The sequence below is a fragment of the Myotis yumanensis genome, unplaced genomic scaffold (assembly GCF_028538775.1).
Source record: "Myotis yumanensis isolate MYYU_CA2020_CCGP unplaced genomic scaffold, mMyoYum1.0.hap1 SCAF_13, whole genome shotgun sequence".
Classification (NCBI taxonomy): domain Eukaryota; kingdom Metazoa; phylum Chordata; class Mammalia; order Chiroptera; family Vespertilionidae; genus Myotis; species Myotis yumanensis.
In genome coordinates this window covers 59,829,084-59,851,898 of record NW_027223764.1, presented here as the reverse complement: position 1 = coordinate 59,851,898, position 22,815 = coordinate 59,829,084, and the positions used below count along the sequence as shown (strand labels likewise).

The window sequence follows — 22,815 nt, the reverse complement described above, 5'->3', positions numbered from 1 at the left end:
CCTTTCTTGTTTTCCGTCCCGGCTTTAATAAACATTGCCTCACAGTCACCTGGGCTCGTGTTGTGAAATCTTTCCTGCATGAAGTCAAGAACCTACATGCTACCGGCCGGCTGACCCCAGGCAGACTGCTCAGGGCCAGGCCCCTTTCTGGGAACACGACCGGGAGCCACGGCTGGCTTTCTCCAGCTCTCGGAGGCTGCAGACCCTGGCCTCTAGGGCCTGTGGACAGTGGTGAGCAAGCGCATTTCCCCTCCTCCCTTGGCTGCAGGGCCAGCCCTTGGCGAGCTGGGGACCCGTCCCTAGGACACTGCCCCTAGTAGCAAAACCCCACAAGCCAGCCTGGGCAGTGCGCCTCCCTTCCCACTCGTTAGGATCACTGCCGTCACACCCAGTGACCTTGGGGGAAGATGCTTGCAGGACTGGAGACACAGGAGGGTGTTCTCTGATGGGGCCAAAGGAATAGCCCTTTAGCTATGTGCCCATGCATTTGCATGCCGTGTTCATGATGCTCAAAAGATGCGTAATCACCCCCTCTCCCCACTACATAAAAGAAGCTGGGGTTCTGGAAGGCAAATGAGCTCCCCAGGGACACACCCTGGAGACACACCCCGGGACACACCCCAGGACACACCCCCAGAACACACTCTAGGACACACCTCCGGAACACACCCCACGACACACCCCGGGACACACCCCCGGGACACACCCCACGACACACACCTGGACACACCCTGGAAACATGGGGCAGAGATACAGAGGCAGCGCCTGGAGCAGGAAGCACTTCTCCCAGAGCCACCTCCAGGGATGCCCAGGCGGGCGTGTCCCTGTGCTGCAGGCTCAAGGGCCTGGGCCTGGCTGGGGATGGGGGTGATGGGCGGGAAGGGCAGAGAAAGGGACTTCCCAGGGTCAGCCGACCTTCCTGGTATCCTGGCCTGAGGCTGTGGAGATGGAGGGATCCTAACCCCTGAGTCTCTCCTTATGGTGAGTGGCATCAAGAAAATTGGTCTGTTTGTTTGTTTGCTTAGGAAAGAAAGGAAAAGAGAACATGTGACCTTCCTTTCAAATAACTTGGTTATTTGTTGAGAATAAACCAAGGACATCAAACTGCTTTGAAGTTCCTTAGAAACAGACAATGCAATCGACTTCCATGGTTCAGTGGAGGCGCCACGCCCTCCATGTGGTGCTGGAAGCCGCAGTCTCTTTTCCAGCAGCGCCTGTGCCGTGTGCCAGGCAAGGTCGTGCCTGCTGCCCATACCTCGCTGACGTCAAACTCCAAAGGGCAGACCAAGCTCAGCCTGGGGTGAGCATCCCACGAGCTCAGGCTGTGTGAGGCCGGCCCCCACGCAGGGGGAGAACCGTCTGCTGCCCGCCTGGTACAGGTGTCAGAAACCCCACACAATGTGAAAGTCCTTACTGTGTTTTCAATGAAAAAAGACAAAGAAACCACACAGATCTAAGGGCCATGCCAGCGGCTGCCCCTGGAGTGCCGGTTGGGGAGGGACCAGGCAGTGGGAGCCCTAAGGGGCTGGTCTGAATCCTCTCGCCGAGTGCACAGCCGCGTGCTGACCCCGCGAGGACTCAGCCTTCATGGGCCGCTCCGCGTCCCTCCCTGCTCCCAGCCCCCCGGGGAGAGCAGAGCCACACTCTCTACACCTGTCTTCGCTCATGACTTGCACACAGACACCAGTGACCTGAAGCCCACACCGCCGAACGCACGGCTGCTGTTGGGAGACCATCCTGAGTGGAGAGCACCTTTGGGTGGCAAATGTCAGGGGTACTCTTAGCGGAAGCAGCTGGAGACTGTGAGCCTTTTCATTGCTCAACTAACTACGTGTGATGCACACACTGTCTTTCCCCAACTCCTTCCACAGTTGGTAAAAATTTCTCTTCAAGTCCCTTCAGCATGGCCGATCCTGTTCTCCCCGTAACCTTTCCTGGGTTTCCTGTGTCTGTGGTTACTCTTGCATGTGAGGGCATCTCTGATAGTATTCGCTCACTGCCATGTTTCAGGGCCCCTCTGAGGTGACTCGCCCTGGCTGGGAGGCCAGGGTTCACCTCCTTTCGGAAGGAGAGTGCTGAAAGGGCCCCAGCCTATCGCCCAGGGCAGGGCGTGGCCCAAGCGAGGGCAGCAGGCTTGAAGCTGGTGAATGAAGAGGTGCCGAGGCTGGCGGGTGCTGTGCCGTCCAGTACAGTGGCGTGCCCCAGCAGCCCCTGCTCCGCGACGCCATCCTGGGCCTGGGCTCAGCCTCTGGACAAGCCTTGCCCCCACTGACCACCAGCCTCCTGCTGGCTGTGAGGACTTCCTAACTCGGCTCCTGTGTCTGCATTAGCCACAGTCAGGCCACAGCTGCATTGGCAAACATTGACTCTACAGACTATTGTCGTTTCAGAATCTATGAAAGGCACGAACTGGTACCAGAGTTCCCGGAAGCTGGAGAACTGGAGGGAGAACTTCAGACGCTCTTGGGGTTCTTAATACAACCTCCCCTTCTCTTCGCAGCCAGCAAAATTTGGAGGAAGCTGGACAGGCCAGGCACCCCTGGCAGAGCCTGCAGCTCCCAGAAAAGGAAAACTACTGGCCAAGCAGGTGGTCCTGGGATTAGAGCGGGCTGGGGGCTCCTCAGCTGCTGAATCTTGCCTTCTCCTCTTTCCTGTGTTCCTTCCGGGTTTTTCCTGTTCCACGGGGTCTATAAAGCCCGGAAGGACAGCACAGGGCACACCCCAGGACACACCTGAAGACAGCCCAGGGCACACCCAGGACACACACGAGGACGGCCCAGGGCACACCCAGGACACACACGAGGACGGCCCAGGGCACACCCAGGACACACACGAGGACGGCCCAGGGCACACCCAGGACACACACGAGTACGGCCCAGGGCACACCCAGGACACACACGAGTACGGCCCAGGGCACACCCAGGACACACACGAGGACAGCCCAGGGCACACCCAGGACACACGAGTACGGCCCAGGGCACACCCAGGACACACACGAGTACGGCCCAGGGCACACCCAGGACACACACGAGTACGGCCCAGGGCACACCCAGGACACACACGAGGACGGCCCAGGGCACACCCAGGACACACACGAGGACAGCCCAGGGCACACCCAGGACACACACGAGGACAGCCCAGGGCACACCCAGGACACACCCGAGGACGGCCCAGGGCACACCCAAGGACACACCTGCTGACGGCCCAGGGCACACCCAAGGACACACCCGAGGACGGCCCAGGGCACACCCAGGACACACCTGAGGATGGCCCAGGGCACACCCAAGGACACACCTGAGCACGGCCCAGTTCAGCTGGATCGCTCCTGAGCCCTACTTCCTAGGGTCAGATGCCCCCTTGATGTTCTGAGGATGGAGGAGAGCCCAGGAGAACATGCCGTTCTCCCTGGCACAGGGGTACGTGCTGACTCACGCACGACTCATTGACCCTGTGTCCCTCCTGCCATCACCAGGGCCTTTAAGGGAGTAGCCCCGGGGCCACCAGTGACCAACCCAGGGGACAGGGCTACAGAGGCACTTGGACGCCTTCCCTCCTGGAGCCTCGGGCAGCTGTGAGGCTGGCGTCAGTGAGGCTGGAGAGGGTGCAGCAGAGGCACCTCTTCATGGAGTTGGAAAAGCATCAGGAGTGGGGGCGTGAAGGGGTAGAGCCAAAGGGAGGCCCCAGGTGGAATCTTCATGGAGAGCAGGAGGGCGTGCAGGCAGGGTCAGCCTGGCCACCAGAGGGCCTGCTCTGAGGGGCCCAGCTGCTCCGAGGCCAGCTGCCTGGCCTGGAGGGGAGCTGGCAAGACTAGGTTGGCTCCGGCCTGGGTCAGCTCCTATCTGCAGGGGGCGCAGCCAGGCAGCAACCGAACCCCAGGTCCCGCCCAGTGATGGATGCTCACCCCTCGGTCCTCATGGCCTCTCCCGTTCTCGCAGTTCTCATCTTTATTTCATGAATGGTTTATTCTCAGAGCAATGACTCCACTTTCCCCCTAAACCTGGTGTTGGCTCTTCACTGCACCTGCAGAGGGTGGCATGCTCACCTGCACTGGTAGCTACATGCTCATCTGATTCCTCAGAAGAATGTGAGCTCAGACCCACATGAATATTAAGGGGTTGAGCTCACATTACTGCTCTTCCTCAAGTAAGTGTCTAAACTCACAAGCCCTCACAGGGACGAGGGCTGCCCCGGAAGGCAGGTCTCCGGCTCTGAATGAACCGGCTGTGCCCCCACATAACGCACCGTGTGATGAGCCAGACACTCCGCCGGATTGCACATTCTTCTCCAGGACACAGGCAGCCAGTGACCGAGTTGGTCTGGATTAAATCCCTCATTACTCACGGAAGGTTTTAAAGACATGCTTCTAAAACCCTGCTTTTGAACCGATTTCCTGGTTCCTGTTCCCTCTCTGATAAGGTCCAAACCCCTGGCCGCTCAGTCCTTGGGAGCAAGTCCCTGCCTCCCCTCCAGCACCGCCCCCTGCAGCCGCCTGTGATTCCGGGCAGCCCCAGGGCTCTGGGAGGAAGATGGCTGCCTGTGCTGCTCACCCTCCTGCAGGCGACTTCCAATCTCATCCCAGCCCCAGGATTTGTACAAACCCTGCGACACTCAGCTCTACAACCCAACCCCCAAGAGCTCTCCCTCACCCGCAGCCCTGCACCCCTACCTGAGGACCCGGGCATTTGAGGGAACCGGCTGCTCCCTCCCAGGACAGAGACTGCCTGGCTGGCTTCTCTGTCCACCTGCCTGTGGAGGTAAACCCGTGGGAGGTAAGGTGCACTCATTAAAGGAGGAAAAGAGGGAGGGAGGGAGGGAGGGAGGGAGGGAGGGACTTCGCCTGAAGACCAGAAGCGCGTGAGCACAGGAAAAAGACAGCATTGTCCTTACACGCAGCACCCAGCACTCTCCACCGGCCTCCTCGCCGGTTCTCCCTCCCGTGGGAGCAGGACCCATGTTTCATCCTCACCCCTGGGCCCGCGCCCAGGCACATGCGGGAGCCAGAATGGAAGACGGGGGCTGACTGCCAAGGAGGGAGCTGCTCACATGGCTCCACCGCCCCGTTTCCTGGCCTGTCTCTCTCTTTCCACCTCTGCCTCCGTCTCCCCAGACTGCCTCTCCCTCTCCACTCACACACACATTCACACACACCCTCACCCTCATCTATAGCCACTCACACACACTCATATAGTAACTCACACACACATTCACACACACCCTCACCTTCACCCTCATATATAGCCACTCACACACACACTCATATAGTAACTCACACACACATTCACACACACCTTCACCTTCACCCTCATATATAGCCACTCACACACACACACACACACACACACACTTATATACAGTCACACACACTCACACATACTCTCACACTCACACACTCATATGCAGTCACACACACCCTCACAATCATATACAGCCACTCACACACACACCCTCACACTCATATAGTCACTCACTCACACACACTTATATACAGTCACACACACTCACACTAACACATACTCTCACATTCACACTCACACTCTCACAATCACACTCATACACTCACACACACTTATATACAATCACACACACTCACACACACTAATACTCTCACACTCACACTCATATACAGTCACTCACACACACACCCTCACACTCATATAGTCACTCACACACACTTATATATAGTCACACATACTCACATATACACACTCACACAAACACACACTCTCACACACATTCACACTCACACTCTCACACTCATATACAGTCACTCACACACTTATATATAGTCACACACATTCACACACACTCTCTCACACACACCCTCACAGCTCTGCATTCTGGGCTGTCCAGGTTGAGCCTGTCTCTAAACACTAGACTAGGGTGTGAAGGGACGTGACCTGAGCAGACAGGGCTTCCAGTCCAGAAGAAGAATGACTCTCGCTGAACCTGGCTCCCCAGGAACATTCTGAGGCTGAGCCTGCTTAGGGTCCCAGGGCAGCACCTCCCTGTCTGTGTGACGCACCCTCCTGTGGAATCTCTCCCTTCCCCTGACCTGAGGGGAATTTGCACAAAGGAAATGGGCTTTGGGCTTCGGTTTTAAAGAACAAGCCATGGGGAGTGGATCCACGAGGGCCTGTCCGCCCAGCCCTGCAGGAGCGGCTCCAAGACACCCCGCTGGCCCTGACGCTCTGCACACACAGACTCGCGGGGAGGAGTCCCCTCACCGCCAGCTGCCAGGCCGCACAGCCTGATGCCTGGGTGTGGCTGGCCCGCTCTCCAGGCGGCAGAGTCATGGCTGTGCTGCCCCTTTGGTCTTGGTGCTGGTTCCTCTACTGTGTCTTGTTTGAAATTCAGACCTGCCTGTCTCCACCTGAACTGGAAGAGGGACGGTGGCTCGAGAAGCAGCGGGGTGTATATAGCCACAGCGATGGCCTGTGATGGAGCCACGGGCCTGCGTGGAAGTTCCGATGGCCGTGTATCCTTACGAAGCCCCACTCCTCACCACCCTCCCTTAGAGAAGTTGTCTCCAGGGGACCTTAACGAAAACTTCACACACAAAAAAGAGCTTGAAGAAGAGCAAAAACCCAGGAGAAGGAAGTGTGAAGGCAGAACCAGCTTGAGGCTGGTGAGGGAGGGAAGGGGCAGCTGGGGGCTGCGGGGCTCCCAGGGCTGGGTGTGCCTGCAGGAGGGCGGGCCAGGCTCCACAGGCCAGGAGGGAGGAAGGAAGGGGGGGATAGGGGCAGGGCCAGCCCCCTCCACTGGGTTGGGTGAGAAGCCCAGGAGAACCAGGCTGGGCCCTGCAGGTTGGGTGGGCATGGGCGGCAGGGTGGGCCCTCCTGCGTGGTTCAGGCTGTGCCCGCTCTTCAGGGAAAGTCAGCGGTCATGGCAGCTGCCTTGGCACTTTGTTGGACATGAAAACACCCCCTACATGTGGTCTCTGGCTTTAAAATCAAAATGAAACAAATACACCGTCCTCCCCCATGTGCACCGCTGTCCATGGCAGGAGCCTCAGTCAGCACCGCCCGGACGGAAACTGCCCACCGCCACCCAGGACTCCCCGCCTTGGCTGCAGAACAGGGAACAGGGCCCGCACGGACCTCTTTGGGGGTCTCCTGGCGGCACCGGTTGCTGGTCCACCACAGCTCCAGGGCGGCCACCAGGCAGGCGAGGAGGAGGCCGACAGCCAGGACGCAGAAGACGCCGGCAAAGCTGTGCAGCTTGAGGGCCCTGCCGTCGGCCTGGGTGCCGGCGTGGCTGGCGAGGTCGCAGCGGCCTGTGCGCGGCCACCACTTCTGCTTCAGCACGTCCAGGTCCCCGGTGTCTTGCAGCTCCAGGATTCTGCAAGACAGGACGCACGCACATGAGCCACAGGTCCTGACCTTGTGCCCTCAGCGGCCCCACCACACAGGGTGCATCATCAGCCGCTCTGGCCCCTGCCTTTCCCGCCCATCGGCTCCTCACTGTGTGTGCACTTTCCAAAACACAGGTCTGGCTTTGTCCCTCTCCTCCTCAAAAGCCTCCAGACCTCTCCACTCCCCACCCCACCCCGTCCTACCTCCCAAGGATGAGGTCCGAGGGAAAGCACACCGGGCCTCAGGTGGGCCCTGGGCGTGAGGAGAGGGAGCTGGCAATGCAGAAGGGGTGAGCCACACACTCAGCTGCGGACTGAGGAGTCATGCTTACAACATGATTTCTTTCAAGCTTCAATCACTGTATCCTAAGTCGCTCCCAGTAGGATTAGCCAAATCACTCACTCATTCACTGTGCCAAGTATGATGTTCTCCATGCTGAGCTCCTGAGACACATACACACACACACACACACACACACACACATACACACACACACACACACAAACAAGTACAGCAGTCAGAGTGAAGTCAGAAGCTGTGCCCAACACGATGGGATGGAGGCAGATGCTGCGAGTGGGGCTTCGGGACGGTGGCCTGAACGGGAGCGTTAGGGAAACCTCAGCGAGGAGGTGACAGGGAGCTGGAAGCCTGAAGATGATGAATCACATGCATCCAGCACATCCTGTGTGTTAAGGAGGTTCTGCCCAGCTGGTGTGGCTCAGCTTGTTGAGCATCGTCCTGTGCACCCAGAGGTCATGGTTAGATTCCAGGTTGGGCACATGCCAGGAGGAGGCATGCAAGAGGCAGCCGATCAATGTTTCTCTCATGGATGTTTCTCTCTCGCTACCTCTCCCTCTCGCTCTAAAATCAATAAAAAATATTTTAAAAAAGAAGAAATGTTCAGAGTGCTTCAACAATAGTGTTTAATTCTCATGTCAACCCTCTGAGATGGTTACTTCTGTTGAGGCACAGAGGTGAGCTATCTTGCCAAGCCTGTGATGGCTGGCAGCGTTAGCATTCCAGGAGGAGAAGGGAGGGCCTCGGGTGGGGCAGGTGCGCAGCCCAGCACTGACAGAGGCCGCCTCGCTGAAAGGCAGTGGGCGCTAACCAGTCCACATGCCAGTCCTCGCGGTACATTCTAGTGGTTCTTACCAACTGGTTTCACTGCTGAGACCTGGGCTCTGATCTAGATGACCTGCCACAGCTGCAGTAAGAAAGTGGCCAAGCTCCTCTTCAGGGCCGAGTCATCTGGCCCGAGAGGCCCTGGTCTCCTGGGCCCCAGGCTGCAATGCAGGTCGCCTGCGCTCTTGGGGGTCTGGCTCAGGGGGACGCTGGCCAAGCCCCACTCTCCTGCTCACGCTGCAATGGCAGGCCCGCTGCCTAGTTTTGCTGATGTGTTTCCTTTTAGCTCCTTGTAACTGTTTGCATTTTTTATGCCCAATATTATTCCAGGGTGAATGCAAGGCAATTTACAGGAAAACATCAAGTAAAACACATAACAAACAAATCAAAAAGAAAATGTAAATATATCAGCAACAGAGGAAAGATAAGCAAGTCACAGGCACAGCCTGACTCCTGGAACGAGGCTGGCTGAACGCCCCCCGGTGACCCCCACTGCTCCCGAGGAAGCCAGCGGAGCAGCCTCTGCCTAGCCACCCTCCTATTTTCCAGACATAGAATTGCAGGCGCCTTCCTCCAGCCAGGAGCAGAGCCGCAGGCCGCAGGCCCGGTAAGCACGCTGAGCGTGTACTGAACGCCCACTCCGCCTGCTCCCAAGCCCGCCGCACCTCGGCTGTGCTGTGGGCCCCGTGCTCTGCAGAGCAAGAGGCGCAAACAGAGGAAATGTTAGCCCTGGGACGGGGGCGGGGGAGGGGGGGGAGGTGGCCCTGACTCCAGAGCAGACAGAGGCCTGCTGTTCACAGGACACCTTTTTGCCTGTGAAGGGCACGGAGGGCTGTGGGGACCTGCCCCTCGCTCTCCAGGCCGCCCAGCCGGGGACAGCCACGGTCTGCACACTTGCAGGCTCTTCCAGAGCCAGCAGCACCATCAGTCACCGGAGGTCTGAGCACCCGCGCGCAGCACCCATCGCCCGGCAGGAGGTGCACCCGGCCCAGAGGGGCTGCAGTACAGACGACAAGAAGCTCAGGAGCCAGCACAGCCCCGGGACTCGCACCTCCTCAGAGCATGAGGCCTTCTGAGGCGAGCAGAGTGACAAGTCCTTTCTTGCCAGAACAAAGGACACTGGACTGGCCAGTTTTGCTCATGGTGACCCCGGTCGGGAGCAGCCCATGGGCCTCTGTCCAGAGACACTGCGTAGAGCCCGGAGGCCAGCAAGTGCAGAGGGAAGGCGCAGGCCCAGCCCGACTGGGTCCTGCTCCACCACAAAAGACACTGCCTTCCTTCTGAATTCAGCCTTAGTTATGGGGGTGAGCACCCCCTCCCCACCACCTCCTCCGGGTGGGGTACCCTCAGGTCCCCCTCTGACCTCCTCTGAGACCCCGTTGCCCTGACTCCACTGAACCATCCCAGGATGCGATGACGAGGGGCGGCGGGTCTGGCTCTCCCCTCCAGTGCAGGGAGGGTGAGCCCAGCAGGGCATGCGCGGGGCCCTGGGCTCCTCCCGCCGGGACCCTGTGCCTCCTTGAGCTCTGTTGGGGGCACATAAGCTACCTGGTGGGTAGCTGGGGGGGCAGCAGGGGAGGCCAGTTGGGGCAAGCAGGCTGGCAGTGAGGGGCAGTTGGGCGTGATCAGGCCAGCGGGAGGGGGCAGTTGGGGCCCAGCAGGCCAGCAGGTGAGCAGGCTCCCCTTGACCTCTGCTGGGGAGAGGTGCCCACAGGTTGATGGTCTGTGGAATGCCCTGGGCCTCCTGTCTCAGAAAACCGACTGGGGCAAACCTCAGGAACACCAGTGGGTTGTGCACCTGGAGAGAAGCCATTCTGTCTTCAGGCTTGCAATCTGGGCAATTGAGACACTCCTCCTCCTCCTCCCCACTCCCCCTCCTCCTCCTCCTCCTCGTCTTCCTCCTCCTCGTCCTCCTCCCCACTCCTCCTCCTCCTCCCCCTCCTCCTCCTCCTCCTCGTCCTCCTCCCCACTCCTCCTCCTCCTCCTCCTCCTCGTCCTCCTCCTCCTCCTCCTCCCCACTCCTCCTCCTCCTCCTCCTCCTCCTCCTCCTCCTCGTCCTCCTCCTCCTCCCCACTCCTCCTCCTCCTCCCCCTCCTCCTCCTCCTTCTCCTCCTCCTCCCTAGTCATTTCTCTCTGCTCCGGGAGCAAAGGGAGGCATAGGGTGTCTGCTTCATTAAAAGCTACAGTAAACCCCAAGCCTCATCTCACTTCATTAGTTCTATTCCTTTTTCCAGTTTTGCACACGAGTCTCTGATGGGTGAGTCAGAGGCCCTCCTCGGCCTTTCTAGATGGGGCTCACCTGCCGGTGATGAGAAGACCCCAGTCCAAACCCAGGAGGCGGTAAGGGAAGGAAGGGAAGAGCCTGCAGATCCAACACAGCATGGGCCAGCCCTGGGGCAGGGAGCCTGCTGCTCTCTTCCAACTCCCGGGTAGCGGCGGGTGAGCCCCGGTGTCTGCTCCCCCTGAGGGCCTCAGCGTGCTGCTCTGATGACCTCTAACGACACTTGCCCTCCTCATGGGTGACCCTCGGTGCTGGAGTGAGGGCACCAATCGGGCCACAGGGCTGACCCCACGCCTGTCCACCAGGTGGGCCTTTTCCCTCGGCACTTCAGCCACATTTGGGTTTGGGCACAGCCAGCCCTTCTGGACGCCTCTCTGGGCTCCAGTTCTGCCCCCTTCACCCACCAGGATGTCACCTCACAGACAGGTGTGAGTGGTGGGCTTCTGGCTGAGACATCCTGGGGACAAGAGCTCCTGTGAGCGGGCTGGCCACTGGCAAAGCCCCTGAGCTTCTCCACTTCCACCCTCAGGAAGGCCAGCCCCTGGCCAAGGACCGAGGCACGCTCCTGTGGCGGAACCCGGGGATGACGAAGACGATTGTCCTCCAGGAGGCTGGCCAGGTGTGCAGACGGAGCCTCTAGAAACCATCACGCCCAGGAGCCAGACGCAGGGTCACGGGGTGCACTCGTGCCAGCAAACCACCCTGGAAGGTCTAGGCCAGCGCAGGCTGGACCCTCTGCATCCACACAGCCCTCCGCCCCTCCTCCCCGCCCTTCGCTGGCCGTGAGGACCAGGATGCTGATCTGGGCGACGGGAAGCGAGGGCGTCTGCCCAGTCCACACACACAGCACCATGGAGCCTCTGCTCCTCTGACCAGCCCTCTGTTTCGTGTCCACAGTGACTCTTCCTACTTTGCATTTATCTTAAGAAGTAATTGTTGGGCCCTTGCCAGACCCAATTACTTATTCATTTAATTTAAATTCCTGGGTAATTCCTACTTATCCTTCAGACTGCAAAGCCTCTCCTCTGGGAGGTCCCCGGTCTCCTCCTGCTCCGGGGTGTCCTCTGTGGTCCCTGCTGCTGGCCTCGCCCTCCCACCCAGCTGCCAGCGAGATCAGCACCTCCTCTCCTGGAGCCTGGCCTGGCCTGGAGCCCACTGGGGTGGGGGGAGCAAGCAGTGCACAGGTTGGCGCCAAGGAGAGGGGGTGAATAGACAAGTGTGCGCTGACTCTCATCGCCTGGAGCAGGTCACCTCCAACCCCAGGCCCCGGGCTGCCTGACGAGGCACCCACCTCTGGGAGAAGAGGTCCCGGTAGGGGCTGCCGTGCTGCAGGGCGATACCGTAGCCCTTGCTGCTGACGCTGTTGCTGACCACGGTCACTGCGCAGTCGTCGTCGGTCAGGGCCGCGTACTCCACCACCGCCAGGTCCCACAGGAAGGCGTAGTTCCCCTTCTTTGCCTGAAAGAGAAGACCACGCAGTCAGCCAGGCCAGCCTGCTATACTCCCCTCAGGCAGCGAGGCTCCTCGATGGTGGGACTTGAGGGGCCTCCGAGATCGCCCGCCTGCCAGCCAGCACCGCGCACTCTCCTGGTGCTCTGGCCGCAGGTCCGCCACGCCACACTGACGCCACGACTGGCTGGGATCGGACAGATGGGGTGATGCTGCCTCTGCAGGCTCCGTGCCCACACCTCAGGGCACGGACCTACCCTCAGCACAGGCTTGCCCTGGCCCCAGGGAACTGAGATTTTTCCCACCAGAGATCTAGGGGGAGCATAGAAGCTTCCATTTACTATTTCTCCATGGAACCCGGCTGAGCCCTGCTGGGTGGACAGGGGAGATGCCCCAGGCTCAGTGCTCCCAAGGGGCTGTGACTCACCACCTAAGTCAGGCACTTGTGATGGGTGAAGCATAGTAACCTCCATCTTGTATAAAACTGCTGTTTGAAATTCTCTGCTACTGTGAGATAGTCCCTTGCTCTGTAAACTCTGTCATTTTTAGTAGGTCTCATATTCTATAAAATAACTGTTTTAGTTTGAATAATAGAAAAAGATAAAAACTTAACTGTCTGACCTTGTAAGCTAGCCATCTAACGTAATGGACTGATACTGATAATAATTCCCGTATTCTTATGCCAAATGTTTGTTCTTTGTTCTTTATGTGTCCAAAATTACAAACTGTCTGTAACAATCGCTCACACAGAGCCCTTTGTAAAACCTGCAGACAAAGAAGCTCGAAAGGTATAAATACAAAACACTTCCTCTGTGTCTTCATCAGAGAATTGTAAGAAACACCTCCCTCTGGGCTGCGCGTAATGAACGACTCCTAATTAATTGGCTCATTAAGGTGTCTGGTATCTCACTCGCTGATTTACGACACAACATGGGGAGGAACCATGAAGGACGGGCTCCTGCTGTTAGGGTGTCTGCCTGGGTTTCTGCTACTGGCCTTTCACTGCCCACACAAGAGAACCCACGTCCACACACATGCACCGCCATCCGCCTTCCTCGGCAGGCGCTCCCCGGAGCCAGAGCTCTGCCTGTGCCGGAGGCCGGCGCACGGGAAGAAGTGTGAGCTGCTTTGCATTCTGGAAGGAGAGGCAAAGTCGACACTGTCCCTTGGCCGACTTTGAAAATAGAGCAGGATGTTCTCAATGCAGCCAAGTCTGGTTTATTCCTACGGAGAGCATGTGCTCTTTGCCCTCTCCCCATGCCTCCCGCAGTTCCCACGGGAGCTGGGAGACGCAGGCCGGGCTGGTGGGGAGGCCGATACACCGCAGACAGGAAGGCTGGGTGGCAAGCAGCAGCTCCACGACGTTGTCAGCGTGTCCCTGTCGCCCTCCTTGAGTCTTTGTCCACTGAGACTCTCCGAAGGGAACCGCCGCTGCCTCCATGAAGCTGGTCGAGACTGGACTCCTTTAGGGGCCCGGAGTGCCTGGGCCAGCACGGCTCATTTTCTCACCAGCGCTTCCCACCAGGGGGGTGTGGACAGCATGTGGCACTCCCAGAACAGGCTGTGCCCAGCGTGCATGATGCTGCCCAACGGTCCTCTAAGAAAGGACACGCCCGTGCCACCCAGAGCTTCACCTCGGGAAGCAATTCCAGGACATCAGACCCTCACTCCCGGCCACGCCGATTCCAGAAGTCCCTAAAGCACTTTGCAAAGTCACCTCATCTCTCCCCTCCCCGTGGGAGGTAGCAGTCTGTGAAATTCTTCCCTGCTGGCAAACGCATTTTCCCAAGGAAAGATACATTGTCCGCCTCTTAGCAATGAAGTTTTTCAGCAAAATGTTGACTTATGACCTGATATCTGGCTTTAGCCTGACGGAGGCATTTTTCATCCACACGTGCAATTCACCATGACAATCGGACACTGTTATTTGTGTGATTTCAAAAGGGCATGTCTTGCTAAAGGAAGAATTAAGATTATGTTTCCGTCTACCTTTCAGGTGATTCCACAAAGGAAAAGGAAAAGCGCTGGGCCAGCCGGTGGACACATGCGGACGGCAGCGGCAGCGGGCTGGCCCTGCGGATGGCACCCCCTCTCCGGGCCCAGGCAGGGTGGCTCCGGTTTGGGCTACGTGACAGGTGAGCACAGGCTCAGCCATGTCCTGGCTGCAAGCCCCTGCCACCAGCGGGTGGCGGGAAGGGGAGGTGGGAGTCTTCCTCTCTGGCTGCTGCGGGGCTCGGACCTCAGCCTCTTCACTTGTAAGCAGGGACTCAGTTTCCTAGGGCTGTGGTTGGCAAACCGTGGCTCACGAGCCACACGCGGCTCTTTGGCCCCTTGAGTGTGGCTCTTCCACAAAATACCACATGCGGGCACGATTGAAACTTCGTGGCCCATGCACAGAAGTCGGTATTTTGTGGAAGAGCCAACTCAAGGGGCCTACGAGCCGCATGTGGCTTGTGAGCCACGGTTTGCTGAGCCGCAGTTTGCCGACCACTGTCCTAGGGCATCTCTTATGTCTGCTTCCAGAGGCACAGGCTGACCCAGAACTGCCCGCACAGTCAGAGCAGGGACCCGAGGGGCCGCTGGGCCCCAGCCTGCACGCGGGCCGAGTCAGGGGCCCTGACTCCCATGAAACATGGTCTCCCCAGCCTCCCTCGCGCCTTCCTCAGCTCCCTCGGGCTTCCTGGCTCCTCTCTCAGCTCCTTGCGGAGGACAATGCAGTACCGGGACCTCCTGGGTGTCTCAAGTTTCATGGGTTTCAATGACAACCTTCTGGAAGCCATGAAGGCCACCTGGGCATTCTGCAAAGCTCCCACTCTCCCCGTTGGGCCACAGACCTGCATGCGCCAGAGGCTCCTTAGCGCCGACTCTTCTTGGACATCCCAGACTCTGAGAAGCCCGCACAGCCCGCCCATCATGACTGTGCCCCACCAGGGCCCCCTTCTTGCCCCATGCAGAATGAGCAGGACACCCTAACTTCCAAGATGCAGCTCCTCCTTGTCGGATCAGAACCAGTTCCTCACATGCCCCTGGTAATCATGTGCCCACCTTCTTACTCGATGCTGCTACCCACTAGCTCTGGTTTCTCCATGTGGCGGGACAGCAAATGGACTGTCTGCCTCCAAGGAGCTGAGCCCTTCCTTGGGCTCCGCCCTACCAGCTCCTCCTTCTCCTTTCTTTTTTTTTTTTTTTTTTTTATATATTCTATTGATTTTTTACAGAGAGGAAGGGAGAGAGATAGAGAATTAGAAACATCGATGAGAGAGAAACATCGATCAGCTGTCTCCTGCACATCTCCTATTGGGGATGTGCCCGCAACCAATGTACATGCCCTTGACCGGAATTGAACCTGGGACCTTTCAGTCCGCAGGCTGACGCTCTAGCCACTGAGCCAAACCGGCTTCGGCTCCTTCTCCTTTCTTGCGTCGGAGCATTTACCCCACTTTGCTCAGAGGTCCAGCTTCCTCCCTGTGGGCCCAGCCCATCCACCCTCTCCTCCTCTGGGAAGGCGTTCCTGCCCTCCCCCGCCTCCCCCAGCTCCAAGTTGGAGGCCTGGCCACTTTGAGACGGTTTCCTGTCCTACTTTAGTAACTGCTCCTTTTTGCTGCGGTTTTCCCGTCTCTTGGGAAGACAAACTTTACTCCCTTCTCAATTGTGCTCCATCAGCTGTTCCTCCAGAGCGAGAAGGGTGAATCCAGCCCCCATCCAGGAGCTGGGCGCCTGGGCCGTGCGACACAACAGACCATTAGAGTTGGCTATTTGGCCACTTTCTGTTCATTCCAGCTCAATCTTCCTTGGGCCTCTCAGTCCCGTTCCTCCCCTGCTTCCCAGGTGGCTGGGGGAATGAATGGGGAGTGCTGACTATTCACAAATAGATCGTTGATGTAGATTTCCTAATGCCTAAAGGACAAAGTGACCCCATAGATTTGTGTTCTGCATTAAAACAAAAAAAAATACTGTATTTCACCTCCTTAGTGGGTTAGATGGCCTTTACCAGGCTTGCTCGTTTACAATATTCAATATATTCCTCATTTCTAATTAGGGACTCAGCACACGTCTGTGTGTGCCTCAGTATGTTGGAGTGCAGCTGGTGGAAAGTAAGGCTGGATCAAGGCCTGGGAACCAGCCAGCCCTTCCACACCTGGGGCTCTACACAAACCCAGGTGACCTTCACCCCTCACACCTGGGGCTCTACACAAGCCCAGGTGGCCTTCACCCCTCACACCTGGGGCTCTACACAAGCCCAGGTGGCCTTCACCCCTCACACCTGGGGCTCTACACAAACCCAGGTGACCTTCACCCCTCACACCTGGGGCTCTACACAAGCCCAGGTGGCCTTCACCCCTCACACCTGGGGCTCTACACAAGCCCAGGTGGCCTTCACCCCTCACACCTGGGGCTCTACACAAGCCCAGGTGGCCTTCATCCCCAACCCCCTACCTGGGGCTCTACACAAGCCCAGGAGGGCAAAGAAAGCAGGAGCGCTCCAGGCCAGCTCTGGGTCCTGGGAGTGGAGCCCCGGCTCCTCCAGGAGCGATGAATAGCATTTGCAGGTCCATTTGCAGTGGAGGTCTGAAAGGTAACATAGCCTAGAAATGCAATTTGCTGCCTCCACACGTGTTTTTAACATTGATAGTGCCCAGGGTTAGTGAGGATTTGATAACGTGGGCGAGGTCCTCCATGGCACTGGGCATCGCAGGTGGCACGATCTGTCGGCAGGTGAGGCGGCAAACACAGCGTGACTATCTGAGCTGCTCACCATCTCTACCCCGGCAACTGCGCCTTTAACTGGAAACGTAAGGCACGGGCATCTCTGTATCTTAAAGACAGAACAATTGTTCTAAATCCAATGTTGCCTATAAGTAAGCATGGGAACAGTTTCAACATTTAATTTAGGGAAATAATCTAATAAATTATGGTTCACAAGTTACATGGGGATTTGTGCAACAGATAGTAATTATAAAGACCATTCAGAAACACAGAAACGCCTATAAATGAAAGGGGTCCTGGATTGTGGAGGGTGCAGACAAGGCTGAGGGTCACCCCCCCCCCCCCAGTGCACAAATTTCATGCACTGGGCCTCTAGTAATAATATGAAACTTAGAAGGACATGTGATTCATCATAAAAAAAGCATTCTATCTTGGAGGATACTAGTACATCCCCCAACCACAAGGGCCTCAGTCCATTTCTCAGCCTGAATTCTCACGCCCCACAATTTAGGCAATGTTCTCTATACATGTGAAATGTGATGTGCCCACAGGTGGACAGGAGCCCAGCTGGCATGGCTCAGTGGTTAAGCATAGACCTATGAATCAGGAGGTCAGGGTTCAAGGTCATGGCAAGGTGAGGGTTCAAGGTTTCAGGCCTGAGCCCCAGTGTGGGGCATGCAGGAGGCAGCCAATCAATGATTCTCTCTCACCATCGATGTTTCTTTCTCTCTCTCTCTCTCTCTCTCTCTCTCTCTCTTTTTCTTTCCTTCCCTCCCTCTCCCTCCCTCTCTGAAATCAGTCTATATATATAAAGGATTATTACAAACCTGAGTGGGATCAGTGATGAGTCTTAGGACAAAGTGATTAAAATGTCTTCTTTAACCCTGTTATACAAGCTACGACATCACCCAGTCCATAGGCACCAAATCTGACCTTCCTCTCCCTGTGGGCCTGGGCACTGGAGGCACCCCTGCCCATCTGTGGAACACAAAAGCCACAGACCTCCCCCTCGGGCACTGCCCCTGATGCTGCCCAGCATGGGGAGGGGATGTCTGCTTTACACAACTGACCTGCCTCTAAAAGTCTCCCTCCTTTCACTCTCCCCTTTCCCTAAAAAAAGGAAAGAGAAAAGAAAAAGAATACTACAAGAAAACAGCAGGCACTGAGTTCACACATAAAAAGAACAGACACGAGGACTTTGGAGAAGGAGAGAAGAGCAGTTCTGGCATTAGAGAAGCCAAGGGTGTCGGCCATCCATCCCGGACCCAGCAGCGCAGGCAGCCTTCCTTCCTGCACACAGGTCCACGCCCTCCCTGAAGTCACTCCATCCGATCCACGAACATGCTAAGTGGGACAAATGGAAAGGGACCGAGACCATGAGGGGTCTGGCCCCGGCCATGCAGGGACACCGTCAGTGACGGGAGGAAGGCTGGGCACCATAAACCAAGCCCTGAGTGAGAAGACCAGGACTGGCTGTGCCCTCGCTGCTAAGGAAAGGAGACTGAAGCGCCCCTCACTGCGCGGTGTGCTGCTCAGAGGCACTCAGAGCACAGTCCTGCAGACAGCAGCCTTCCCGGGAGCCACGGCCTCCGTCTCCATCCTGCCTGCCTGTGGACCACAGCCACACTGCTCCCAGCCCAAGAATGCGTGCTGCCAGCGCCAAGCAGCATGCCAGGAAGGAGTGCAAGAGGAATCAGGTGTCTGCGGGGCCGGGCACAGGAGGGCGTGGGGTACCGGCTGGCGCAGGGCCCTTCAGAACCCAGTAGAATCCCGGAGGGCAGAACTTGAATCCCCTTTTACAGATGAAGTAACTGAGGCTCAGAAAAGTGAAGTAACTTGTCCCCAATAAACCCAGACAGGGAGTGGCGGAGTTAGCAGCATGGTCTGGGCGGCCCTCTGCTTTGTGAGGCCGCGCTCCCCTCTGCCCGCTGGGGAATTGCTCCGCTGCGCCCCAGGGAGCTGTGGTGGAGGGGGAGCCATGCCCGCGCAGCTCAGGTGGGGCCTCTGGACGCTGGGGACTCGGAAACCTGAGGCCCCTCAAGTCCTTTCACCGCCCAGTGGCACGCAACTGCCTCTCCCTGTCCACCCGGCACCCCAACAAAGCAGTGCCTGACCCTCTCTAGCGCCCGTGTCGCATAGCTCGCTCCTCTGGTTACGTCCCCACACGCAGCCTGAACCTTGGTGCAGTCACACCTGTCCATTCCCTGTGCCAAGTCACCAGGCCGCCTGCAGTCTGCTGGTGGGAGTGGGCGGCAGCGGGATTTCGGCAATGGCAATTTGAGCCGGGGAATGCCAATCTTAGAGGATGTTACGGCTACTATGGGGTTTACAGGAGACACCTGCTCACAGGAATGAGCAGCCTGGGCCCTGGGCCCCAGCTGTGTGAACTGAACCCAGCCCCTCCGCCTGCTGGCAGTGGGAGTGCAGCGGGGGGCTGGGCACCCGGCCTCAGCCCCATTGGGTGTGAAGGGTTCCAGCGAGGATCTCAGGCCTCAGTACATGGGGTGCACTGAGGGCCTGCGAGCAGAGGGTAAGTGCAGGTAAATGACCAGAACGACAGCGCTTATGGCAAACAGCCGTTGCAACAGGATGTGTACACTGTGACCCTTCACAGTTACTGTGTGAAAGCGTTTTGTTTATGAAGAATGGAAACAAGCCCAATCATCTTTGGCTGATGCCACATGGGGACCTTCGCACTCTCCTGTGCCACAGGCCGCGTTTCCTGCAGGTCAGCAAGCGTTTCTCCTGCCGTGGCCGCTGTGCCAGGCTCTTCCTGGAGCACCATGTGGTGAAGGTGCAGGACTCTGGATGAGACCGACCCACCGCCACAGCCCGCTCCTCTGCGGACCTGCAGTTTGGGGCTGATCACCGCCTCCTGGAGGAGGTGCTGGGTGTGGAATTATTATTATTATTAACCGGTGTACCAGTTAATAATGCGGATTTGTAATCAAAGAAAACAAGATAATTTCAAGAGAAACATCAAAAGTGCTTTATTCAAAGTAATGTCCATCGCTAGCTACACATTCCCCCCATCTTTCAGGTAATTTGTGGATACCGTCCCAATAGAACTTTTCTTGTTTTGAGGCAAACCATTCAGAGACCCAATTTTCCACTTCTTCGTAGGTTTTGAAGTGCTGCTCAGAAAGCACGTGTCCCATCGACCGGAACAAGTGGTAATCTGAAGGAGCAAGGTCTGGTGAATACAGTAGGTGGGTTAATACTTCCCAGGCAGGATCTTTTAACGTGTCTTTAACTGGTTTTGAAGTGTGTGATGGTGTGTTATCACGAAGCAAAATCACTTTGCCATGTCTTCTGGCACATTCTGGTTGTTTCATGATCAAAGCGTGGTTCAAATTGATTATTTGTTGTCAGCAGTGATCAGTATTAACATTTCACCTGGTCTTAGAAGCTCATAATGCACCACACCTTCCTGATCCCACCAAACGCAGAGCATTGTCTTCTTTCCGAAGCAATTTGGCCTTGCAGTCGATGTTGATGGTTGACCTGGATCAACCCGTGATTTTGTGCATATGGGATTCTCAAAATAAATCCACTTTTCATTGCCAGTCACAAATCAATGGAAAAAGACTTTCTTTCGTGCCATTGAAGCAACATTTTACTGATGACTTTTCGGTTTTCCATGTGTCTTTCGTTCAGTTGATGTGGCACACACTTTCCTTCCTTTAAGATCTTTCCCATTGCTTGTAAACGATCGGAAGTTGTTTGCTGAACAATGTTTAATCGTTCTGCAAGTTGTTTTTGAGTTTGACATGCATCTTCATCCAATAATGCTTGTAATTGTTGGGCTTCAAACTTTCTCGGTTGACCTGGACGTTCTTTGTCTTTCACATTGAAATCATCACTTTTAAAGCATTTAAACCAGTGTTCACAAGTATCTTGATATGGAGCATGTTCACCATAAGCTTCCCGGAGTATTTAGCAGCACTTTACTTCAAAATAATGAATTAAAACTTCCTGCAAATGCTCTTTTTTTGGGCATGAAATTCGACATTTTTGAGCATAAAAATATCTATGATGTTAACACCTTCCGAAAATTTGACATATGAAGTTTTGAAGCTTGTTGTCAATACAACAAAATAGCACACATATCAAATTGCATATATATGAACATATGTGTAACTCTATCTATTGAAAAAATCCGCATCATTAACTGGTACACTAGGGGGCAAGGCACATCCCTGCACAGCCAGGCTCCACACAAGCTCCTCTTCTTCTCCCTTCCTCCTCCATTCAGGTCAACCTGGCAGCTGTTAGTGAAGCATCTGTTCTCCTTCCGAGAAGTCTGACATTGCACCCACCAGCGACTCCGGGCCCACAGACAACCTCCAGCAGGCAGAGGACACACCGATGTCCAGTGATGTGTCAAAAGTTCTAATTGTCCAAAGACCATGATAAACAAATTCTAATCTGAGTTACTCCATAGGAAGGATTAAGAATGTTCTAAAAGAAAGTAAATTGGCTGGACTAGACATTTCAAAAAGGTTACAGAGAGAAAAGATACAGAATGAAAAAGGTCATCCTGGGGAAGGAAGCAGCCTAAGCAGGACGGACACTCGTGTGGCCGACGTCCCAGGAGCAAGCAGAGGGACTAGCCCTGTAGTGCTCCCTGCATGCGCACAGTAGGAGGTAGTGCTCCCTGCATTCGCACAGTAGGAGGCAGTGCTCCCTGCATGCGCACAGTAGGAGGCAGTGCTCCCTGCATGCACACAGTAGGAGGCATGAGGCAGTGCTCCCTGTATGCACACAGTATGAGGCAGTGCTCCCTGTATGCACACAGTATGAGGCAGTGCTCCCTGTATGCGCACAGTAGGAGGCATGAGGCAGTGCTCCCTGCATGCACACAGTAGGAGGCATGAGGCAGTGCTCCCTGTATGCACACAGCAGGAGGTGTGAGGCAGTGCTCCCTGCATGTGCACAGTAGGAGGCAGTGCTCCCTGCATGTGCACAGTAGGAGGCAGTGCTCCCTGCATGCGCACAGTAGGAGGCAGTGCTCCCTGCATTCGCACAGTAGGAGGCAGTGCTCCCTGCATGCTCACAGTAGGAGGCAGTGCTCCCTGCAGGCACACAGCAGGAGGCGGTCCTCCTGGCGTGTGCACAGCAGGAGGCAAGAGGCAGTGCTCCCTGTATACACATAGTAGAAGGCAGTCCCCAGGCCATTCCTTGCACTGCCCAGGCACAGTACCTGGCACACAGTTGGTGCTGAATAAATGTGTGAAGAACTGAAGGGATGAATGATAACCTCTGGGAAGCCTGCAGCTTGAATCAAAGTGAGCTGGGCAGGTCGGCCTGCTGCCCCCGAGCGCCTCCATGAACAGCATCCACAGGCACCTGGGCCTCTGCCTGAGTCACCTCTAAGATTCCAGAACCAACAAATCCTAACGAACAGCAATCATAATAAGCACCATCCATTCAAACCTATGTCCGCAACCTTGGGAGGCAGGGGACTCAGCTGGGGGCAGGGGACTCAGCTGGAGGGACAGGACTCGGCTGGGGGCAGGGGACTCAGCTGGAGGGACAGGACTCGGCTGGGGGCAGGGGACCGGCTGGGGGCAGGGGACCGGCTGGGGGCAGGAGACTCAGAGCTGGAGGCAGGGGACCGGCTGGGGGCAGGGGACTCAGCTGGGGGCAGGGGACCGGCTGGAGGCAGGGGACTCAGCTGGAGGCAGGGGACTCAGCTGGGGGCAGGGGACCGGCTGGAGGCAGGGGACCGGCTGGGGGCAGGGGACTCAGCTGGAGGCAGGGGACTCAGCTGGAGGCAGGGGACTCAGCTGGGGGCAGGGGACCGGCTGGGGGCAGGGGACTCAGCTGGGGGCAGGGGACCGGCTGGGGGCAGGGGACCGGCTGGAGGCAGGGGACCGTCTGGGGGCAGGGGACTCAGCTGGA

At 56.9% G+C, this 22,815-nt stretch overlaps 1 protein-coding gene across 2 annotated transcripts in view; it reads right to left on the bottom strand.

The window, feature by feature from the left end:
- GRID1 (glutamate ionotropic receptor delta type subunit 1) overlaps positions 1-22,815 on the bottom strand; it is a 629,487-nt gene that overhangs the window by 1,297 nt on the left and 605,375 nt on the right. For both annotated transcript variants that reach the window (XM_070433218.1, XM_070433219.1), the window contains 2 exons: positions 12,047-12,213; positions 7,098-7,338 (listed from right to left, as the gene is read on the bottom strand). In XM_070433218.1, the coding sequence (XP_070289319.1) occupies positions 7,098-7,338; positions 12,047-12,213 (408 nt within the window). The remainder of the gene's footprint in view (positions 1-7,097; positions 7,339-12,046; positions 12,214-22,815) is intronic.